Source organism: Hipposideros armiger, unplaced genomic scaffold (genome assembly GCF_001890085.2).
Source record: "Hipposideros armiger isolate ML-2016 unplaced genomic scaffold, ASM189008v1 scaffold_24, whole genome shotgun sequence".
Classification (NCBI taxonomy): domain Eukaryota; kingdom Metazoa; phylum Chordata; class Mammalia; order Chiroptera; family Hipposideridae; genus Hipposideros; species Hipposideros armiger.
The window spans coordinates 4639237-4662379 of NW_017731374.1; the positions used below are offsets into that span (position 1 = coordinate 4639237).

Here is a 23143-nt window from a genome sequence, read left to right on the forward strand (position 1 = left end):
AAAAAATAAAATAAAATAAAATAAAATAAAAGTCCCATCCCGAACTCATAGGCTGCCCCGCTCCCTCCAGCTATAGGTGTAGCTGTGCTTCCTCCCGCTAAAAGGCTTCTGCTCAGAGCCAGTCAGCTGCCAATTTGCCAGCTGAGTGAACTTCAGGCAAGCCCCTTCCCTGCCCTGGGTGTCATTTTCTGTTTAACGTGGGTAGGGAGGAGCAAGAAGGACCTTGGTTCTTCAGTTTCTTTAAAGTAGGTGATTCTAGAAGGAAGGCAGGAAAACCAGACTCACCCCTTCACAAACACATACTTCCTCCCTACCTCTATGTAGGGAAACAGAGGCTGGGCAAGGTGCTGTGAAAACAGGAAATTTTAACATAAATAACGGGTCATAGGGGAATACTATGTAGCAATGAAAATAAATGATTTTCATTGATTTATAACCACGTGCAAAAATACTGATAAATCTCACAGACATAATGTGAATGAAAGAAGCCATGTACAAAGAATAGATATCATATGATTCTACTTATCTGGACTCTGGATTCTAGAGTATAAAAACAAATAAAACTGTTCTACTCTGTTGCAAGTCAGAATAGCGATACCTTTGGGAAGGTGACTGAAAGGGAGTACAAAGGGAAGCGGCTCTTCTGGGATGCTGGGTGCGAGTTATACTGATGTACCTAGTCTTAGAAGTCACTTTGCATCACTTCTGCAAAGCTCAGCCCAGGTTCAAGGGCAAGGAAATATTGATACTGCCTCTCAATGGAAGGGCATCAACATCACATTGTAAGAACATACATCCAGATGGGAGATATATATACAGCTATATACACAGCAATATATATATATATACATATATATATGTATATATATTTACAAAATATAATTTGCCACATAGTGCATCATCTTTGTCTGCAACCTTACCTCTTTCCAATCTGTTCTCCATACTGAAGCCAAAACAGCTAAAAACAAACAAGCAAAAAGCCCGTTTATTTACTTAAAGAATTCCTAAGTCTGCTTATCCTGGTTAGCGATCCCACCAGCTTGCTTACAAGTGAAACTAATTGATTTGTAGTTTTTGTTTACTGATGCACAACCTACCACTCTTTACCAGATGATGCTTTTAATCAAAAGTTACAGTTTGGCCACCAGTTCCAAAAAGGGGTCATTCTTTCCTGGTAATTTATTTCTATGTAGTATGTCATTTAATTACAGAATATTTCAAGTAGGACAGTGTTCCTCAAAGCGTCCAAGGGTCACCTGTAAGAGATTGTGGGGGGAGGAGGGTCTCCCTAGATTTGTATTCAGATGAAGAATACCATGTGACTCTAAGGTATAATAAACTTTGAGAACCATTAATTAAACTTTCTCTGACCTGTTCAGTTAAACTAAAGAGCCAATTTCATTTCATGTTCTTCTACTTTCTCCAGCTTCTCCTTGATGTCCCCTCCATTTTTAGCCAGCCAAGCAGAGGTGGCTAGAGAATATGCATTCAGACCTGGGACTAGGATAGCTTCTTTTTGACTGCAGGCAGCCTTGTTTCCTCAGCTTGCCTTGCTGCCTGTGAGATGAACCCAGGGGTTCATTTAGTTGAGCTTGCTCAGTTCTTTTATAAGCTCAGTGCCTTGACCCACCCTGCTCCTTCAGTCTAGAATATCTTTCTTTCCCAACTCCATCCCTCCAAAAGTTTTCTAGTTATTAGGACCCTCCAAACAATCCTTCTGGAGTTCCTCAGCCCTTTTTGCTATACTCCTAATAATCCATGCAAGTTCAACAAATATCTATTTGGCACTTACTATGCGCCAGGTACTGTTCTGTTCCAGGGCTTGGGGATTGTATCTCTGAAACAAAGCAGATAAAAACCCTTATCCTTGTGGAACTGGTATTCTAGTGAAAAAATGCAGACAATAAGTACTAAACAAATAAGAAAATTAGATGATACTTTAGAAGGGGAAACAGGAGTGGGGAGGGGGGTGAGTTCCAACATAAGCATTGGGGTGGGAGGGCTTCGCTGAGAAGATACAAGGACACTGCTACCTCTGGGAGGAGCATGTCAGCCAGAAGTGTCAGGCAGCTTGGAGGGATAGGGAGAGTGAGAGCGGAGGCCATTGTGACTGGAGCAGGAAAATGGGGGAAGAGGTCAAGGAGGTTATGGGTGGCTACATTCCATCCGGCCTTGTAGTCGCTGTAAAAATTAGGTTTCCACTCTGAGTGGAATGGGGAGCCTTTGCAGGGTTGAAAGCAGGTGGAGGGTGGGGGCATATTTTGTTTTATGTTTTGTAAAGCATTGCTCTGGCTGCAGTGTGAAAAAAAGTGAAATCAAGAAGCTATTGCAATAATTCAGGCGAAGCATGATGGTGGTTTGGACTATGGTGGCAGGTGTGAAAGTCATAAGATTAATATTTGTTTAATTCAAGTTGCGGCATCAATTACGGCTTGTATCCTATGCATCACTCATATGCTTCTGCGGTGGGTTTTTCCAGCCTCGATTTCAGGGAAGGGTAGGGATGGGAAGAGGGAGGGATGGTTAAGGTTACCAAGGAAACAGAACATCAGAGATGTGCAAACCTGAGAAGGTTCTAGGCTTTTAGGCCTCTGGCGCAGCAATAATTCTGTGGCCGAGCCCACCAGCCGTTTCCTAAAGATCGTGCGCAACAGGCGAGGGTGGGAGCCTATGGAAAGCACAGGACTTTGGCAAAGCGAGACAAGCGCATTCCGGGAATCGTAGTTCTGCGCCCCTACGCAGGCGCAGTGGTCTCCAGTTGGCTTGCGCGCGCAGCTCCCTGCAGGACTAGCTTCTAGAAGCTCATTGCGGTAGCGTTGGTCCTGGCTGCGGGTTCTGTTGCAGGTAGTAGTTGACCCGGGTCCCTAGTTTGGGTGCCGCGGCCAGGTCGCCGGCCCCGAGGGTGCACTTGGGGCAGGGTGGGGGCCGAGGGCATCCGACCGACCTCGCCGTGCACTCCCAATGCTGCAGCTCCCGTGGGAGGTGGGCACCGTCCTGAATGACGGAGCTTTCCTCCATCTCTTCCCCGCGCCTGGGGTCTCGCAACTTCGGTACTTTTACGTTTTGCGCGGGAAAATTCCTTGGTTTGTGTGCGTGGGGTGGGGAAGAGGCTGTCCCGTGTATTGCAGGGCGTTTAGCAGCTTTCCTGGCTCTGCCCACTAAGTACCAGTCGCACCACTTCTTCCCAGCTGGGATAACCAAAATGTCTTAAGACATGGCCAATGTCTCCTGTGAGGCAAACCCCCCCCTGCCCCCCTGTTTGAGAACTAATTTTTGCCTGCGTCACATTTTCGCGGTGCCGCTATTGTAAGCTCCCTGGAGACCAAGATGAGTCTGTTACTCACCGCAGAGTCCCAGGTGCCCAGCACGGCGGCGCAAGGTACCCAGTAGGTGCCACGTGTTTGGCAGAGGAATAAATGACGTCTTGCATATGGTGGGCCAGGTTCTGTGCTCGGGGGTGGGTAATTATTGTTACCCTAGTTGCAGTTGGAGGAGAGTGTCCTGTTCCTTGCCGTATGTAGCACATCGCAGGCTGTATTATTTTCTGGGTGCTTTGTGAGGGTGGGGACCCTGTCTGACCTGTCCACGCCTACCTGCGTAGTGCCTCGTTCCCAGCTCATTGTAGATGTTCAGTTATTTGTAGAAAGAATGCGTGCAACACAGGACTTACTCTCTGCAAAAGAGCACTTGGGGATCAGAGAAAGCTTCACACAAGAGGTGTCAGTTAAAAGGAATCAAGTTTTAATGAATACATATTTGGTGGGAGAGGGACAGAAGCTAGTATTCCAAGGAGAGGGAAGACTCCACTGCAAAGATGGAAGGGGATAAGAGAGTGTCTGGGAATGGGGAGATATTTCTATATGGCTGCAGTGTCCATCAGGGGCAGCTAGAGCTCAAGAGATGAGGTCATCAGAGCAGAGTCTCTAGATCTTCACGCATAGCCCCTGCGTTTGAATTTTGTCTTGAGACAGTGGAAGGGATATGTATTAGGAGGAATTCTTAGGCTACAGCATGAGATTGGATTAGAAAAGCCTGTCCTTGGGTAGTTTCAGTAGGATAGAACGGAGAGGTTCTTAGGAAATAAAACTGCCTTGGTTATTGATTATATGAGAAATTTTAAAGGCAAATATGGAACCAGACTTCTGAGTTGAGCAACTGGTGGGAGATGCATGGCCATTCACCGAGAGACAGCAGGAGATGTTGACTAGGTTTATGACTGGATCCTCTTATAACTGAGCCTTTCTGATCAGTTTTGCTTCTGAGAGTGTTTAGTCTGAAGAAGCTGTTTTCTTGGAGGGTACGTTTAATTACCCTTAAGTAACTCCTCAACTTTTCACCTTCAAATAAAATTATTCTTTTTTTTTTAAAAGATTTTATTGGGGAATTGGGGGAGGGGAACAGTGTTGGGGAATTGGGGAAACGGGACTAGCCAAGTTGTTGTTCTTCAATCTTTGTTGTGGAGGGCACCAGTCCTGTGGGCAGCTCGTGGTCTCTAAGTTCAAGGTGCTGTGTTCAATCCTAGTTGCGGGTGGGGATAGCTACCATCCCATTCATGTGGGAGTTGAACCAGCAGCCTTGTTAAGGGCGCACACACTATCCACTGAACCATCCGGGTGGCAGCTCAGCTCAAGGTGCCGAGTTCAGTCTTAGTTGCGGGTGGGCATAGCCCACCGTCGAACAGGCAGTCTTGTTGTTACACCAGCTGAGCCATCCTGCCACCTGTTGGCAGCTCAGCAACAACTCAGCTCAGGCACAGTGTCACTGGCCCATGTAGGAATCGAACCAGCAGCCCTGTTGCTCAGAGTTTACGCTCTTACGCCAACTCTTACACAACTGAGCCACTTGGCTGGCCCTAAAATTATTCTTTTAATATGGTAGTTGGGCAGGGTTGCTGTAGGCCTCTGAGAGTATGTGTATATTATATATATATATATATATATATATATATCTCTGAACCAAACCAAGAACAGTGTTTTTGGGATTAACCATTTGTTTCACTTATGTAATATCTTATATTTCTTGACAGTTTCTGCAAGACCATAGACTGAATCCTTGGAACTCTTGATATTTTGCTGTGTATAGTACCTGTTGGTGGACCATAGAGATATTCAACTAGAGTCTAGAGGGGACTGAATTCTTGCTGGTGATACACATTGCAAGCTGTCGTACCCTTGAACATGATGACGGCCCTCTCCCCAGAGCCTCAAACTCTGGCCTCAAGTGAACAGAACAAGGTCCTAAGAATGGACACTCCTGGGAATCAAGAAACGATCCTAAGAGGAAGCTCCACTGACCCAGAGTATTTCAGACAGAGGTTCAGGTGGTTTTGTTACTCAGAAGAGGCTGGACCCAGAAAAGCCCTGAATCAACTCTGGGAGCTCTGCATTCAGTGGCTGAGACCAGACATCCACACGAAAGAACAGATTTTAGAGCTTTTGGTGTTTGAGCAATTCCTGACCATTTTGCCTGGGGAGATCAGGACTTGGGTAAAGTTACAACATCCAGAGAATAGTGAGGAAGTGGTGACCTTAATAGAGGATTTGACCCAACTGCTTGAAAACCAGGAAGGTGAGATTTATAGATGGAGGGAGGAAGTGGGAGAGATCTCCTCAGGGTATGAGAGTAAACTCAGAAGAAAGCAGTTTATTGCTAAAGAGGAGACTAAGTTTGGAGGTGGGACTGGATTTTGCATCGGCCCTGCCCTTTATGTGTGATCTTGGGCACGCTACCCAACCTCTCAGAACTTTAACTTTTTTTATCTTTAAAACAGGGATCCAATCTACCCTATAGTTTTATTGTGAGGATTAAATAAGACAAAGTATGATGCATAGTGGATGCTCAATAAATATTAATTTCTTTCCCTTTACCTTTGAGCAAGAGGGGACCTTAGAACACAGGAAAGAGAGACATTTTCTGAACATGTTTGGAGTCACAAGCATATCTTCCAGCCCAAACCTCACTTCTGGCTTTAGTGTGTACAGTAGCACATTTCCAATATCTGATCATGGAAACGTGTTCTGCACTGTTTGGCACTGCAAGTTAAACATATGAAATGTGGCTAGAGCAAATAAGGAACTGATTTTTTAATGAAATTAAATAGCCATATGTGGCCAGCAACTACCGTGTTGGATAGTGCAGTTCCACAACCTTCCAGAAGAACGCCTGACTTACATTTTTATAATTACATTATATACAAATGTCTAAAATATAAACTGAATTATAACATGATTATATCATTGTAAAATACTGATGAAAACATTTCTGGGGTGGCTAGCCCTTGGAGAGCATGTGGTTCAACACGCTACAAGTATTTCACATATTTTTGTCTATTATTTACATAAGGTTCTCAGTACATATGTGTGACAGCTTGTATTCTACTAGGAGTTCTCAGATAAGTGGGGAAATAGTCTCTCCCACCAAAGACTTAATTTGTGGTCATGTAGTTCATTGGTGTATCTAAAATCTGGACTTCCTGACTCCCTTCTGACTTGTCTGTCACTGTAACATGGTGCTTCTACAAAATCGGGGCCTCTGTGTGGAGGCCCCTGCAATAAAGACGTTCATGAATTGATTACTCTCGCATTCTGTAAGATAGAACAGTTTGCCTTAAAATAATCCCTCTTTTCATAAGAAAGCATAATTTAAAAAAGTACTTTTCCTTTATCAGAAAAGGAGCTGTTAACATTTCAGGCTATTGACTACATTTAGTTCATAGGTTCAGATTCCTGATTTCTGTCTTTCAGAATCTTGGTGACTCCAGAGGTCAAGTCAGCCCATTTAATAAGTGACTCTTGTGCAAGACATTGTGGTAGGATTATGAAGAAAACAACACGTAAAATAAATATGCTGTTTTACCTTAATACATCTTATAAATATTTTAAAATAATGCAAATTAAATACATTAAGTTGTATATGGAATGAACAAAATCAGTTTTTTGTGAGCTTTGGAATTGATATTTTACAGGGTAGGGGACAAAGCTTGGGCTTTCATAAGAAACTGCATGTGGCTGTTCTTTCTGTTTTAAAAAGTGGAGGAAACTGTTTTCTGTTTCTTATGACCTTTTTCTCCAGAGACCTATATAAGAATTTCTAGTCTGAGGAATCCATTTGAAACACTGGGCTGTTTTTTCCCCCGTTTCTTAGATCCAGTCTCTCAAGAGTCTGTTATTTCCCAAGAAGAGAGCCCTGAAGAAGATGAAATGGAAGTTTCTGCCCTTCCAGATACTGAATCCCGGGTAAGTGTCCTTTCACTAGTTTTCATTCATTTGGAAGTGACTACTTGCTGAGCTCCTACTGAGCGGTAGAATGCTAGATAGAATAATTAAGACAATCTCCTTTTCTTCACATTCTTTACATTCTTTAGGGTCATTTTTCACTTGCTGTTTTACTAGTTAGGAGAATTTGTCACAAGCCAACCTGACTAATAAAAAACAAAAAAAAAATTACTAAAATTCGACAATTATTCCTGATAAAATCAGGTGAAAATAGAATAATATTTCCTAACATGATAAAAAACCTCCCCAGCTGGATGGTGTTGGAAAGAAAAAGCAGTCCTCCCAATGCCAGTAAAAAGATAAGGATGTTTAACCTTATTATTAATGAGGATTTTCTGAACATTCTAGCCAATGCAGTAAGATAAGAAAGAAATGAGGTAAGTATTGGTATGAAAGATAATAATACCGACTTGGAACACCTCAGAGAATCAACTGAACAAGTACTGAAGCTCATGTAATAGTTGAGAAAAGTAGCTGGTTACAAATCATTGCGTTTCCTATATAGAGTAATTAACCAGTTAGGAAAAAAATTTTGTGTCAAAATAGTCATAGTGCTATAGTAGGCTGATAATGGCTTCCCAGAATATGTTGACTTCCTAATCCCTAGAACCTTGTGAATGCCACTTCATTTGGAAGAAAGGTCTTTGCAAGGGTGATTAAGTTAATGGTTTTGAAAAGAGGAAATTATCCTGGATGATAGCGGTGGGCCTTAAATGCCATCACAAGTGTCCTTGTAAGAGAGAGACAGAGAGATTGAACACACAAGCAGGAAAAAGCCATGTGAAGGTGGGAGCGATAAGGCTGCAGCCACCAGAAGCTGGAAGAGGCAAGAAACAGGTTCTCCCTCAGCCTCTGGAGGGAGTGCAGCTCTGCCAACACTTTAATTTCAGACTTCTGGCCTCCAGAATTGTGAGAGAAGAGACATTTTTTAAGCCTCCAAAGTTTTGGTGATTTGTTTTAGCACCCACAGGAAGCTAATACAAGTGCTTCTAGCCACTCTGTTACGCTGCCTCTCAAAATGCAATGCAGAGGATGCTATAGAAAGTGTGTTTTAATGAGTCACTGTGCTTGTTTGTAATTTTGGAGTAATTGTGAGTATGTTACTGAATATAGATTGCGTGTGTCAATGGAAATTAAAATTTGGAATGTGGTCACTGACGTTACTCATATATTTAATTATTGCCTGTCGTTAGCTTACATGAATTCTGTGAATTGGGGTTTAGGAATGTAATTTGTATCCTTCATTTAACATTTTTCTGTGAATCCAAGAAATCAGTGCAGTGGGTTGAACTTGCTCAATGTTAGATATTCCAGAGAATCCTCGTAAAGCATTTCCCACCAGGGACTCAGTGGAGAGCAGGAATGTGTTATCTTGTTCTGGGTCACTTGTAATAGTCATGCAACGGCTACCTTGTAACTTGCTTTTGAATCCTTAAAAACTTAAATAATATCAAAACTAATACTGTATAGCCTAACTGTGTCTCTGAACCCTAAGGAGCTATTTGGGAATAATGCAGTGCAAAAAGACTGTTTGGTGTTCTAGGAACCTGTGGCATTCAAGGATGTGGCTGTGAGCTTTTCGAGAGGAGAGTGGAAGAAGCTGGAACCTTTTCAAAAGGAGCTGTATAAGGAAGTGCTGCTGGAGAACTTTAGGAACCTGGAATTTGTGGGTAAGGACATCTCTTCATGGTCTAGCATCTACGCTTGGTATCTTTTTGTCCACTCTGTCCACTATTGACAGATAAATGCTATGAACTTTTTTGGCTGGGCATGCAGAGAGGTAATGTGACTAATCCAAAATATGGATCCCAAAAATGTACTTTTCTGTAGTGTTTTCTCCAGAAAAAGAGTCTGCTTCCCTGAATGGAAATGTTTAGCATCATTGTGCTGTCATCAAGGCCATACCTTCCCCCATTTTCTCCTCACATTTCAGTATCGATGTCTGTATTTGACAGCATCTTCTTTTCCCTGGAGAATCAGAGGCTATATGTGAATGTTGGAATGTCTTTGTTCTATGCAAAAACAGCCATTTTTATTATTATTTTCTCTATGCGCAGGCTTTCCAGTTTCCAAATTAGATCTGATTTCCCAGCTAAAGTGGGTTGAACTGCCATGGCTGCTGGAAAAAGAAGTCTCAAGAGGCTCCAGACCAGGTGAGTTGGTGAAAAGTAGATGAGGAAATGAAAACAGTTGCTGACCAAGTCATTTGGGAAGAGCTTTTGAAATGTTGGGTGGTCTAGATGCTATCATTAAAATAGAAGGATGATTAGAATATACCCCTTGCCTTCTTGGAATGTCCTTTTTAACAGGGGAAACTGTTCGTTTGGGTTCTCTGAGAAGTAGATTGCAAGACGCAATTAGCCATGCCAGAGACTTACTGGAGAGAAAGCCAGTGAAGGAAAACGGGGAGGGAGCAGGAAGAGGCCCGGAGGTTTGTCAGAGCATGCTGCGGGTCTGAAACCTGCGAGTGAGAGCGAGAGCGGGGAGGAAGCAGGATTGGGCAGGAAGAGCCTTAGACCGATGCGCAACTTAAGAAAGTGTTGGCAAGGCCAAAAACAAGCCCTCGAGCCAGAGGTGCCTCTCAGAGTCCTATGTCTCACAGACATGCGTCTGCCTAACTATCCCTGCTGTGTTTGTTACTGACTGGGACCAGCTGTGGGGAAGTGGCCTCGCTGTGAATGCTATGGCAGATTCATAAAGCAGCAGCAGGCGCTTTCAGGTAAACGCCCTAGACGAGGAGATCTGAGAGGTGCAGTTTCATGGATGCCATAGATACAGATACCAAAACAAAAAGTGTTAGTAATGGCATGTATGCTGTGGATGCAGTGGGAAAATGTAGAGGCAAGGGCTTAACTAGCATTTCAGTCGAGTCTTGAAGGATAAGTAGGAATGCAACCAAAGGACAGCATATATAATATAATCCCATTGTTGTTAAAAGGAAAAAAAATGTACACATAACATATGTATGTCTGAAAATATAGATGCATATGGACTTTTAATACCTAGAGAACAATCATGTTAACACTGGTTATCTTTGAGGGGTTATATTATTTTCTTTATCCTTCCCTTATATTAAAATTTAACAATAAATAACATTTACATTAAAAACAACTATATATCAGAACCTTAGCTTTTTGTTTAAAAGAATTCACTTGGCTCTATTCCATCTTCTTAACCGTTTATTTTAGTCAGTCTATTGGCTTTGGCAGTATAGTTACACAAATAAAGGACAGCAATTGTCTTATGTTTATAAGTAGCATTTGGGAGAATAATTTCAAAGATGCATTCTAAAAACGTTTTGAGTAAAATTTAGCAGCATTGGTATATACATGTCTCTCCCACCTAAGATGCTTACGTAAAAGAAGCATCATTGAGATGTGTAGCTTGTTTAGAAAGTCATTTATAACAGACTGGGGAAAAAGTTTTTGACAGACAAAAGTAGAGTCAATAGCCATAATTTATAAAAAGCTCATGCAAATCAGTAAGGAACACTGCATCTGTCAGAAAAATGGATGAAGAACTTGAGCAGATAGCTGACAAAAATAACTGACAAATTTAAACAGCTGTGAATGTGAAAAAAACGTTGCAAATCATGGGTCAAAGAAATGTATGTTTAAAGCAACAATACTATTTAAAGAAAGATCATTTGACTAGAGATGAGTAGTCAGGTACTTGTCATCATGCGTCATGTGATGGGATAAATTTTCTATCCCTTGGTTCAGTAATTCTACTTTTATGACTCTTCTGAGGAAATACTGGGTTGTCGGAAAAGTCATGACGTATTTTTTCTATGTTTTTCGTTGCAAAAATGCATCATGACTTTTCCAACAACCCAATATTAATCATTGGATAGAAATTCAATAAGGGAATAACTAAATAAACTAGTATATGCTATATTAATATATTAATATCTATATAGTATATAATGGATTATTATGTAACTAATTAAAAGTGTCTTTATGAAGAATTGCCAATGAGATGGGAGAGAATTATGAATGAAAAAGCTAAAACTATATATTATGCATAGCTTTCGATTCTAAAATAAACAGCAATTTATAGGAGAAAACACAGAATTTTTAACAATAGTTAACTTCTGGGTGATAGGATTTTGTATCTTATAGTTAAACCTGTTTAAAAAATAGTTTTATAAAAGTGACAGTCTAATCTCATGATTAAGAGCGAGGCTGAAGGATGTAGCTAATAAATGAATTCAAAGTCCCGAGAAGGGCTTCAACAGTATAGCACTGGAGAAAGCTCTGTGGAGAATGCGAGACGTGAACCCCAGGCCCTGTCAAATTGATACGTTTGTGATAGTGAAGTGCTGTGGGATTGCTTTCTAGGTAGTATAAAGTGCTAAAACTAAAAGAATCGGATTGAAAGTGCCGTAGCATGCTAGGGACAATAAATGGATGCCTGATTAGAGTATCCATGAGGCTAATAGGCCAGACTGTGGTAACCTTTGCAAGTCTGACACAGGTGGTGGTGTAGATCCATGAAGTGATCAATATCTATAAACTTAGTGCTATTTGACTACTTTGAGGAGAGGCAGTATGGTATGGGGTCAGAAACCTGGGCTTTGGTGTCAGACTAGTATAAAAATCTGGCACTGCCCCTTAAAATACATGAGACCCTGGGCAAGCTACTTACAGTCCAGGTGCCTCGTTGTCACATCCATGAAACGGGGATAATAAATAGGGTTGTTGTGAAGAGCAAGTGAAATACAAGTGAAGTGCTTGATATGGGACCTGGCCTTGGTTAAGTATTCAATAAATACTGCACTATGATCATTGTGCTATCATTATTGTTTGAAAAAAGAATAGACTGGATGTAGGAAGAAGAAGTTTGAACCTGTTACAGAAATTTGAAATGAGGGCGAGAACTTGCTTTTCAAACTATAAAGCATAAACTTCATTTACTCAGTAGTTTTCCTAAGCCCTATGTTTATCTATGTTCCCTATATCCCTATTCCCATTCCTGTTTTATCAGCCTCTATTTGAGAACTGTCCGAGCCATATTCCTTATAGCCATTACTGTCTGTATTCCTGTTTCAATTCAGCAGCTTCCTTTATTGCAAACAGGAAATATTCTGTGTTATTTCTTTTAGAGTGTGATCCTAGAGATGAATTGAAGGAATCTGTTGGAAATCAAGATGTTCTTATGGAAGAATCGACTTTAGATAAAATAATAGAAAGATACCTAACGGGTGGTGATTATGACTTGATGGGAGACTCCCGGAAACGTTATGGCAGATTAGAAGATCGTAGTGATAAGGAATATTCACAAATAGCAGGCACACAAAAGAAAACCCATGGGAGAGGCAATAAAGGAGAGGGATTTGACTCCACAAAGGGCCCTTTTGGAAGTAATTTCAAAGAAACTTCAGATATAATTAAACATCTGAGAGTCTACTTGAGGAAGAAATCTCGGAGGTATAATGAATGCAAGAAACCCTTTAGTTTTCATTCAGACCTTATTCTGAACCGCAAAGAACACACTGGAGAAAAGCCACGGAAAGGTAATGAAGGCAGGAAAGGCTTAAGTCACTCTTCATCTCTCACTGAACATCAGAAACATCAGAAAATTCATTTGGGGGATAAGTCCCAGAAGTGTAGTAACTGTGGGGTAACCTTTACTCAAAGCTCATCCCTTGCTAAGAGAAAAAACTCGATATGTGAGAAATGTCGGAAAGATGAATGTCAGGATGCAACCTTGAATAAAGATGAGGGAATGGAGACTGGAGAAAAAACGCATAAATGTAGCAAATGTGGAAAAGCCTTTGGCTATAGTGCCTCACTAACCAAACACCGGAGAATTCATACTGGAGAGAAACCCTACATGTGCAATGAATGTGGAAAAGCGTTCAGTGACAGTTCATCCCTCACACCACATCACAGAACTCATAGTGGAGAGAAACCCTTCAAGTGCGATGATTGTGGAAAAGCTTTCACCCTAACTGCCCACCTCATTAAACATCAGCGAGTTCACACTGGAGAAAAACCCTATAAATGTAAAGAATGTGGGAGACCCTTTAGTGACAGTTCATCTCTTATTCAACATCAGCGAATTCATACTGGAGAAAAGCCCTACACATGTAACAATTGTGGGAAATCCTTTAGTCATAGCTCATCGCTTTCCAAGCATCAGAGAATTCATACTGGAGAGAAACCCTATAAATGTGGTGAATGTGGAAAAGCCTTTAGACAGAATTCTTGCCTCACCCGACATCAGAGAATTCACACTGGAGAGAAACCGTACTTATGTAATGATTGTGGGATGACTTTTAGCCATTTTACATCTGTAATTTACCATCAGAGACTTCATTCAGGAGAAAAACCCTACAAATGTAATCAGTGTGAGAAAGCTTTCCCTACCCATTCACTCCTTAGTCGTCATCAGAGGATTCATACTGGTGTGAAACCTTACAAATGTAAAGAATGTGGAAAATCCTTCAGTCAGAGCTCATCTCTTAATGAACATCATCGAATTCACACTGGAGAGAAACCCTATGAATGTAACTATTGTGGAGCAACCTTTAGTCGAAGCTCAATCCTTGTAGAACACCTGAAAATTCATACTGGAAGAAGAGAATATGAATGTAATGAATGTGAGAAGACATTCAAAAGTAATTCAGGCCTCATCAGGCATAGGGGATTTCACTCTGGAGAGTAATTCTTGGGCTGTAGTAAGGTGGGGGAGGGGGAGATTTAGTCAAACTTGTCTGTTGGAAACCTGGGGTGTAAATTACCACAGCATTGATCAGTAGCTGCAACTTGGATGGGGTTGGCAGCTAAGAAAAGTTTCCTTTTTCCCACTCACCCCTCTTTGCAAGGGTGTCAACTTTTGGTAGATAGGGCTGGTAAAGCGATGTGGAAAGTCAAAGTAGTATGAGATGTGAAATGATTCTAAAAGGCCAAATGTGAATTTAAAAAGCGGGGGGTGGGGGTGGGGGGTTGTTCAGGACCTACCTTTTTAAACGCTTTTCTTCGGGAGATCTCACTTCTAGCTTCCCTAGCTTCCCCGTCCACTACCGTGTAGTGTAATAGAGAACTTGAATGGAGTTAAGAGTTTGCTGACCAGCTCGCGATATAACCTTAGGCAAATCGTTTGACTTTTCTGAATGTCATTTTCTGAGCTGGTAGAATGAAGGGGTGGAACTAATAATTTCTAACTTTTTTTTTTTAAATACCTCTGATGTTTCCTGAAGCTGTGGAAATAAGATAAACATTTTTGATTCATTAGAATTTTCAAGTTTATCTAGTAGGAAATTACTCGTTTAGGATACTGAACTTTTGGCTTAGTGAGAATGCAGTATATTTTTTAAATACTTGATGCCTTGAATACTTGAATATTTGATGCCAGAAATGGTATAGACAGAAACAAGTTAGTGAAGCTCAAACAAGTTTGCCTTCAGGGAATGTTTTAATTGGACAAAGCGCCCCAAACTGTTTTTCCTTCGGGCATCGGCTGAGGGGACTGGAGAGCTAGAGGGCATGCACCTGAGCCACCTCAGACATGAGAGTTACAGTCCTAGGAAAACAGCTTACGGGTTGGGGTGGTGGGAGGAAATGGGTGCTGAAAACAGCTATTCTGGACGGATTGCCTTTTGCAAAATAGAGTTCTATTTAAAAATTATTTTTGTCTATGCTAAGTATAGCTTCCTGTAATTGAAGTGTAAACATTCTGTACGGCGAGGGTCACAAACTAAAATTGGGCCCTTTGACATGTTTTAATTGGTCTGCAGGGTAAGGTTTGTGTGTGTGTGTGTGTGTGTGTGTGTGTGTGTGTGTGTGTGTGTGTGTGTGTGCGCGTAATTAGTTGCCACCATGTTAAAAATAGGAAATTTCATACCAAAAAAAAAAAAAGCTTTAAGAGCTGACAACACTGGGCCCATATTTCAGTGTGGCAGTCAGCTGGTTTTAGGTGGCAGTCAGCTGGTTTTAGGTGGCAGCTGCTACCTTTAGATAGGGAATCTGCTCTTCTATTGCCAAGTTCTCTCAGTTATGTAACCTGACCTAACAATGGTAGGCATTTGATATTCTGATCCCCTGCCATTTGGAGAATCCATATCCTGAAATCTGAAGAGACTCTATTAATATTAAGTAAAATTCAGAAAAAGAATGTAGAAATGACACAGAGTAAATTTTCAGTTAAGCTTTCTGTTGGGAGATTAGACCTCAGAGGAATAGAGTATACAGATACTTAATGGACTATTCCTTCCTCGTTTCAGTGGTGGAGTCTGAATGATAGTTTCTAACTGTGAAAAAGGAACTAAAAGCCCTAAGTCAGTTAGGTTTGGGGCTGAGGTCAGGGCTCTGGAGGAGCTCCACTGATTTAGCTGTGATACAAAGTTCCTAAAGTGAAAATTCAAGGCAGTCCCTCTAAAATGAGAACTAAACCAGAAAACGTTTGGCTTATCGAAGGGAAGAGATCTTTAATGCTCATCTGAGACTCAGCGATAGTTGCTGTGATTTGAGTGGGTTTAGATGTGCATTGCTACCTCTGGATGATATTTTTTGGTTTCTTGTGCCCTCAGTGCCCCAAAGCCTGTAATTCAAATATTGCTGTGTGATAAATTGACCTGTAAACTTCCTGCTAAATAGACCAACCAGAGACCTTTAGCCATGAAAGAATATGGCCTATGAGAATCATTTACTATGATTTATTTATTTTTTATTTTTTTGGAAAAGATATAAACCCTGGTTTGTTTTTCACTGAAAAGATACAGAAAGAATTAAATTTGTAAGATTATTCAGAATCTTGTTCCAGGACATTTACTTTAAAATGACCGTGCTTTTAAAAATGTTTCAATGCGTTGCTATTGAAGAAATTTCAAGTCACACAACAAGACAGGGCTTCTCCCATCAACAAATTTACTTTTACTTACTTATTTTAGAATTCTTTTTTAATATGGTGAAATACACATAAAATGGACCATTTTAACCCTTTTTGGGTTTACAATGTGAGGGCATTTAAGTACATTCACATTGTTATGCGGTTGTCACCACATTCCTCTCCAGAACTTTTTCCATCATCCCAAACTGAAAGCCTATCCATTAACCAATAACTCCTCTCTCTCCCCTCCCCTAAGCCCATGGTAACCACTGTTCTTTCTTTCTCTCACGAATTTGACTCTTCTAAGTACCTCATATAAATGGGTTCATTCAGTATCTGTCATTTTGTGTCATGCTTGTTTCAATAGTGTTTTTAAGGTTCATGTTGTAGCGTGTGTCAAAATTTCATTCCTTTTTAAGGCTGAATAATATTCTATTGTATGGATATACCACATTTTGTTTATCCATTCACCTGTTGATGAACATTTAGGTTATTTCCACTATTTGGCCCGTTGTTAACAATACTGCTATGAACAGTAGTGTACAAATATGAGTCCATGCTTTCAGTTCTTTTTGGTAAATACCTAGAAGTGGAATTGGCTGGATGTCTTCAAGATTCACCCTTGTAGTGTATAACAGGATCTCCTTTTTAAAGGCTGCATAATATTCCATTGTATGTATACACCACATTTTTTTTTATCCGTTCATCCATTGATACACATTTAGGTTGCTTGTACCTCTTAGCTATTGTGACTAATGCTGCAGTGAACAAGGGTGTGCAGATATCTCTTTGAAATCTGTTTTCAGAGTTTTGCATATATACCCAGAAGCAGGATTGTTGAATTATATTGAAATTCAATTTTTTACTTTTTGAGGAACGTCCATGTTCTTTTCCGTAGCAGCTGCACAAATCTACATTCCTACCAATGGTACACAGGTTTCCAGTTTCTTTACATCCTCACAACACATCATTTTCTGTATTTTTGATAGTGGCCATTCTAACAGGTATGGTTTTGCTTTGCATTTTCCTGATAATTAGTGATGCTGAACATCTTTTCATATGCTTGTTAACCATTTGTATATCTCCTTAAGGGAATTGTCTGTTCAAGACTTTTGCCCCTTTTTAAATCGAGTTGTTTTTTTTTTTGAGTTGTAGCTGTTGTTGATATATTCTAGATAATAACCCCTTATCAAATTTATGATTTGCAAATATATGTTCCCATTCCATTGGTTCCATTGGTTGCCTTTTCACTGCACTGATTGTTTGCTGTACAGAAGTTTTTAAGTTTGATGTAGTCCCACTTGCCTCTTTTTTTTTTTTTTTTTTTGCCTGTGCTGTTGGTATCGTGTCCAAGAAATAATTGCCAAATACAATGTCATGAAATTTCCCCCCCATGTTTTCTTTTAGGAGTTTCATAGTTTCAGTTCTTACATTTAGGTCTTTAAACCATTTTGAGTTTATCTGTGGTATGTGTCCATCTTCATTTCTTTAGTCTGGATATCAAGTTTTCACAACACGGTTTGTTGAAGAGGCTATCCTTTCCATATTGTGTAGTCTTTGCACTCTTGTTGAAGATCTTTGGCTATATATACCTGGGTGCATTTCTGGGCTTTTTATTCCATCAGTCTGTATGTCTGTATGCCAGTACCATACTGTTTTAATTACTGTAGCTTTATAACATGTTTTGAAATAGGATGTGTGAGTTCTGTAGCTTTTTTCATTTCTCTTGAGTTTTTTTGGGGGGAGAGAGAGGGGTGCTATTTAGGATCCTTTAAGATTCCATATAAATTTTAGGATCATTTTTTTCTATTTCTGCAAAAAAATGTCATTGGCATCTTTGTAGGAATTGTATCTGTAGACTACTTTGGGTAGTACGAACGTTTTAACAGTATTGTCTTCCAATTCAATCCATGAACATGGGATATCTTTCCATTTATTTGTGTCGTCTTTTAATTTCTTTAATCCATGTTTTGTACTCTCAATGTTCAAGTCTTTCACCTACTTGGTTAAGTTTATTTCTAAGTATTTTGTAATTTTTGATGATATTGTAAGTGAAATTGTTTTCTTAATTTCTCTTTTGGATTGTTTGTTCCTATAATTTTGCTGTATTTACTTACTAATCGTAACAGTTTTCTTGTGGAATCTTAATGTTTTTTTTCCACATACAGGCATACCTTGGAGATATTGTGAGTTCAGTTTCAGACCACTGCAGTTAACTAAATTTCACAATAAAGTGAGTCACATGAATTTTTTGGTTTCCAAGTACATATGAAAGCTGTGTTAAAGCTATATAGTATAGTAAAAAAAAAAAAAGGGCATACCTTAATTAAAAAATAGTTGATTGCTAAAATACGTTAGCCATCATCTGACCCTTCGGTGAGCTGCACTCTTTTTGCTGGTGGAGGATCTTGCATCAGTGTTGGTGGCTGCTGGCTGATCATCAGGGTGGTGGTTGCTGAAGGTTGGGGTGGCTAGGGTAGTTTCTTAAAATAAGGCATCCATGAAGTTTGCCACATGAGTAGACACTTCCTTTCATGAATGATTTAGCATGTGATGATGTTTGATAGCATTTTACTCACAGTAGAACTTCTTTCAAAAATTGGAGTCTATCCTCTCAAAAATTGGAGTCTATCCTCTCAAATCTTGCCTTTATTAACTAAGTTTATGTAATATTCTAAATCCTTTGTTGTCATTTCAACAGCCTTCACAGCATCTTCACCAGGAGTAGATTTCATCTCAAGAAACCACTTTCTTTGCTCATCCATCTGTTAAAAACTCCTCATCTCTTAAAAAGTTTTGTCATGAAATTGCAGCAGTTCAGTCACATCTTGTATTTCTCGTTCTCTTGCTGTTTCCACCACATCTGCAGTTACTTCCTCCACCATAGTCTTGAACCCCTTAAAGTCCTTCGTGAGAGTTGGAAGTCACTTCTTGCAAACTCCTGTTAATGTTGATATTTTGACCACAAATCCCGAGTGTTCTTAATGACATCTAGAGTGGGAAATCCTTTCTAAGTGGTTTTTTATTTACTTTGCCCAGATCCATCAGAGAAGTCACTATGACAACTGTAGCCTTACAAAATGTATAAGACACGAAAGTCGAAAGTACTCCTCGATTCACGGGCTGCAGAATGGATGTGGTGTTAGCAGGCATGAAAACAACATCACTCATTGTATACCTCCATCAGAGCTCTTGGGTGACTAGGTGCATTGTCAGCAAGGAGTAATATTTTGGAAGGAATCTTTCTTTGAGCAGTAGTTCTCAACAGTGAGCTTAAAATACTTAGTAAACTATGTTGTAAACATGTGCTGTCATCCAGGCTTTGTTGTTCCATTTTTAGAGCACACGCAGAGTAGATTTAATATAATTCTTAAGGGCTCTAGGATTCTCAGAGTGATAAATGAGTATTGGCTTCAACTTAAAGTCATCAGCTGCATTAGCCCCTAATGAGAGTCAGCCTGTCCTTATTTTCTCTCACACTGTGGAAGTTTAGATGGCATCTTCCAATGGAAGGCTGTTTCATCTACATTGAAAACCTGTTGTTTAGTATAGCCCCCTTCCTGATGGGGTGTGTGAAACAAGCTGCTACGAGTAGTCGGTGCATCACAGCTCCCTCAGGGCTTCCCTACTCCATTTTGAGTGAGGTTTGTTAAAATTCATTTTCACAAGAGTCAACTGGCACTGCTTGTTACCACGGTTCAGGGCTTGCATTATAAAGACCTTTCCAGCCCTTTTGAGGAGCTTGTGCTTTATTATCAGGGCAATGGGGAACCACTGCAGAGTCTTCGTATGTGTATTGATAGAGACTTATTTTTGTTGTTGCTATTTTGTTTTGTGTTTTCCTCAGAATCATTTCTTGGATGTGGAACTGCTCAATCAAAGGGAGAAACATTTTAAGATTCTTAAAACACCCTGTCAAATGGTTGGTAAAGTGGAGCACATTCATAGGGTCTCTCCTTGTGTGGACCGATGTCTATAAAGGTCTGACCTGAGGAGACTTTTCCCAAATGAATGTTGTGGTGCTCAGCAGGTTGCAGCTTGCTAGCAAAATATTTCCACTCTGAGAACACTGGTGACATCTCTCTATTGGACTCTTTGTCTTATGGGTTCTGAGGTTGAAAGATTCTTCCAGGTTGGAGTTCTCAGGTGTCTCTTCTTACAGAATGGTTTTGATAGTCTACAAGCTTTGCTAAATCTCTGTGAACTTTTCTGGGTGTTTTCCCCATTGGTATTCCTGATGTTTATAGCCTGTAAAATGGGATTAAGGAGAGCATTCCTCTGGAAAGCAACAATTAATAGATACATACTCCCCAGGTTTTTCTGCTTTGAAGCATCTTCATTTTTCTCTCGATCTGACAGCGTTATCAGAGCCTTCTTTTGGCTCCGTGGGCATCTTTAAGAAAGTTTTAAAGTCTTTGTTCACAAGTCTGACCTCTGGACTCCCTCAGGTACATTTTCTGTTTATTTATTCCTTTGAATGGGCCATACTTTTCCTATTCCTTTGTATGTTTTGTGTTTTTTTTGTTGTCATTGAAAGCTGGACATTTGAATATTATAGCGTGGTAGCGCTGGACATTTTATTTCCGCTTTCCCCAGAGTATGTTGGGTGTATATTAAATTGTTTTAGGGCACCTCTGTGCCGAACATCAGTCTATGGTGAATGCTTAAATGTTTACTCAGGTCTTTTCTGAGCCTGCCTTTCCCTGGGCAGAGGTAGTGGCTTTCTAAATACTCCCATATATGCATTTATTTCAATGTCCAGAAGCGAAAAACCCAAAACAGGTGCTGTCCCTGTTTTTTCAGTCCCTTGGAAGCCACTTTACATAGTGGGGGGTTGGAAGAATGGCAGCTTGCCTCTGTGTCTGGTCTTCCTTCGTGATCAGAAGCAATCATCCAAAGTCAGAACCCAGAAAGCCGGTATTTGGAGGAAAAGGTCTTCATCGCCCACTCTGACTCCAGCAAGCTGAACTAGAAGTGTGGGTTCCCTCTCCACAGCCATCTGCCACAGGACTGGCTGGTGGGGGGTGGATAGCTGCTACTGTGCTGAAGGCTAAAATCCACCATTATCAATTGCAGCTTACCAGTCAAGATTTTCCCTGGAAGCTCCAAGTCTTAAAATAGACTCCTGTATTTCAAAAGAATCACTTTAAATACTGTCCGCTAGTACAATTGTTATGGAGGTGGAGAGATGGATTCCTAGTGCTTCCTACTCTGTCTGCCATCTTCCCTGATATCATTCCCCTCATGTCTTTGATTTCTATCCTTTCTGGAAGATTTCTTTATCTTTCAACTCAGTGTTTTGAATGTTTTATTTCTGTTGTCGTACTTGTATTTCCAAGTGCATTTTCTGATTCTCTGGTTGTTCTTTTTTATAATATTCTGTTTTCGTTTCATGGATGACATTTTTTTCTCTGATAGAGTGTCTTCCAGTGTTATTCTGCTCCCTGCATCATCTGTTGTTCCCCTGAGTTGTTTTTTACCTGTTTCCGACTTTCACATTGGATGTTTTTCTCAAACTGCTGGTAATCTTTATGTATTCACACTTTAGAAGAGGGCTCTAAAAAGCTGATCGGAAGGTGTTCCAGTTACTGCAGCATTGTCCAATAGGAACATAAAGTGAGCCACATATGTAACTTCAAATTTTCTGGTAGCTACTTTCAAAAAGTAAAAACAGGCAAATTGAACGATACATTTTATTTTACCCAATATGTTCATATTATTTCAACATATAAGCTGTAAAAAATTATTGGTGAGATATTATTTTTTGCACTTTCCAAAACCTGGTGTGTATTTTATAGTTGCAGCACACCTTGATTCAGACACTAAATTTTCATTTGAAATACTTGATCCACATTTAGATTTGTAAAACTTAGAGCTGATAAGTAGATTTATATAATTCTTGCAAACATACTTTGTTGTTTCTCTAAATATACTTAGTTTTCCAATAACTGGATCAAGTATCAAAAAATGATTTCCCTTTGAAATTTTCATCTACATTGACAAAACTATTCATCTTTTTATTAGAAGAATTGATTTTGAAGCAAAAGCATATCAGTTTCAAAACTATGTTTAAGTAAATTCACTGACTGTGTCAACTCGGTATTATTAACATCAAATTTGGCAAGGTTGCATAAATGGAAACAAAACTAAATTTATCAACAAATCATTCTTCACATTTGTCTTTTTTTGCTGCCAGTTTATACAATGCTATTGATTACATTTAAATTGTATTACGAAATATTTCACTTTTAACTAAAATTTTTGCAGTGCGTAGGTTACAAGTTTTTCCTGTTCTAATGACCTTCAAATTTTAGCTCGTTCATATGCAGTGTGATATTAGGGAGAAACATGAATTGCACTGCCCCTTTTTGTCTTTGATTATTGAATATTTGGCAGTCATTTCTTTTGTTCCAAGAAAATCTTGAATTCGAATTCCTAGTACAGGAAATCTTTGTAAAATCATTTTATAACTCAACCAAAGAATATCTTCAATAGTTCCATAAACTGGCAATGATTATTTTATAGCATTTTCACATATATACTGAAGAATTATAACATCTGTAACCATGACCCTTTTTTTGGAGTCTGCTTCAGAAAATGGAGCACAGATATTTTCAGTATCAGACAGTGAAACAAAGCAATGAGGGAAACATTCTCTTTAAAAATTCCAATACATCTGGTCTTTTGACATAAGATAGCTGAAATCTCATTCTTACGATAGAGACAAATTTTTCTATCTTGTTGAAATTTTTCTTTGACAGATGGAAAATTGTCAAAAATATCTGTCATGAGTTCGAGGTTTTAGACAATAAATTGACTATTCTTTGTAAATTTGGATATTCTTTGAGACAAAATATACCCAAAGTTTTCATTGGGTGGTGTCATATTATACAAGTCATTTAAATCTAAAGATGAATACTTAAAATTTTTCAAATTTTGAACCAATATCTTTGATATGATTAGAAACTTCTTATATTCTATAAGCAAAATCACTTAGAGGATTAGTTGAAAATTTCAGTATTTGTAAATGCCTTTTA

At 39.6% G+C, this 23143-nt stretch overlaps 1 protein-coding gene and 1 long non-coding RNA gene across 4 annotated transcripts; one reads left to right on the top strand and one right to left on the bottom strand.

The window, feature by feature from the left end:
• Positions 1–62: 62 nt before the first annotated feature.
• On the bottom strand, positions 63–2646 carry LOC109379321 (uncharacterized). The gene is made up of 4 exons (XR_002123179.1): positions 2565–2646; positions 1793–1837; positions 921–958; positions 63–347 (listed from the first exon to the last, which is right to left on the bottom strand). It is a non-coding gene; the product is annotated as an uncharacterized LOC109379321 (long non-coding RNA).
• Positions 2647–2765: 119 nt separating this feature from the next.
• ZNF483 (zinc finger protein 483) lies at positions 2766–15076 on the top strand. Of its 3 annotated transcripts, none has more exons than XM_019635810.1 (6): positions 2766–2844; positions 5027–5568; positions 7144–7235; positions 8818–8944; positions 9332–9427; positions 12379–15076. In XM_019635810.1, exons 2-6 carry the CDS (start codon positions 5178–5180, stop codon positions 13941–13943), a joined length of 2271 nt encoding a protein of 756 aa, XP_019491355.1. In that variant the 5' UTR covers positions 2766–2844; positions 5027–5177; the 3' UTR covers positions 13944–15076. The 3 variants fall into 3 exon arrangements, with proteins under 3 accessions (XP_019491355.1, XP_019491357.1, XP_019491356.1); XM_019635811.1 differs by lacking the exon at positions 2766–2844 and adding an exon at positions 2857–3050; XM_019635812.1 differs by lacking the exon at positions 5027–5568 and having other exon boundaries at positions 2807–2844.
• Positions 15077–23143: the final 8067 nt, after the last annotated feature.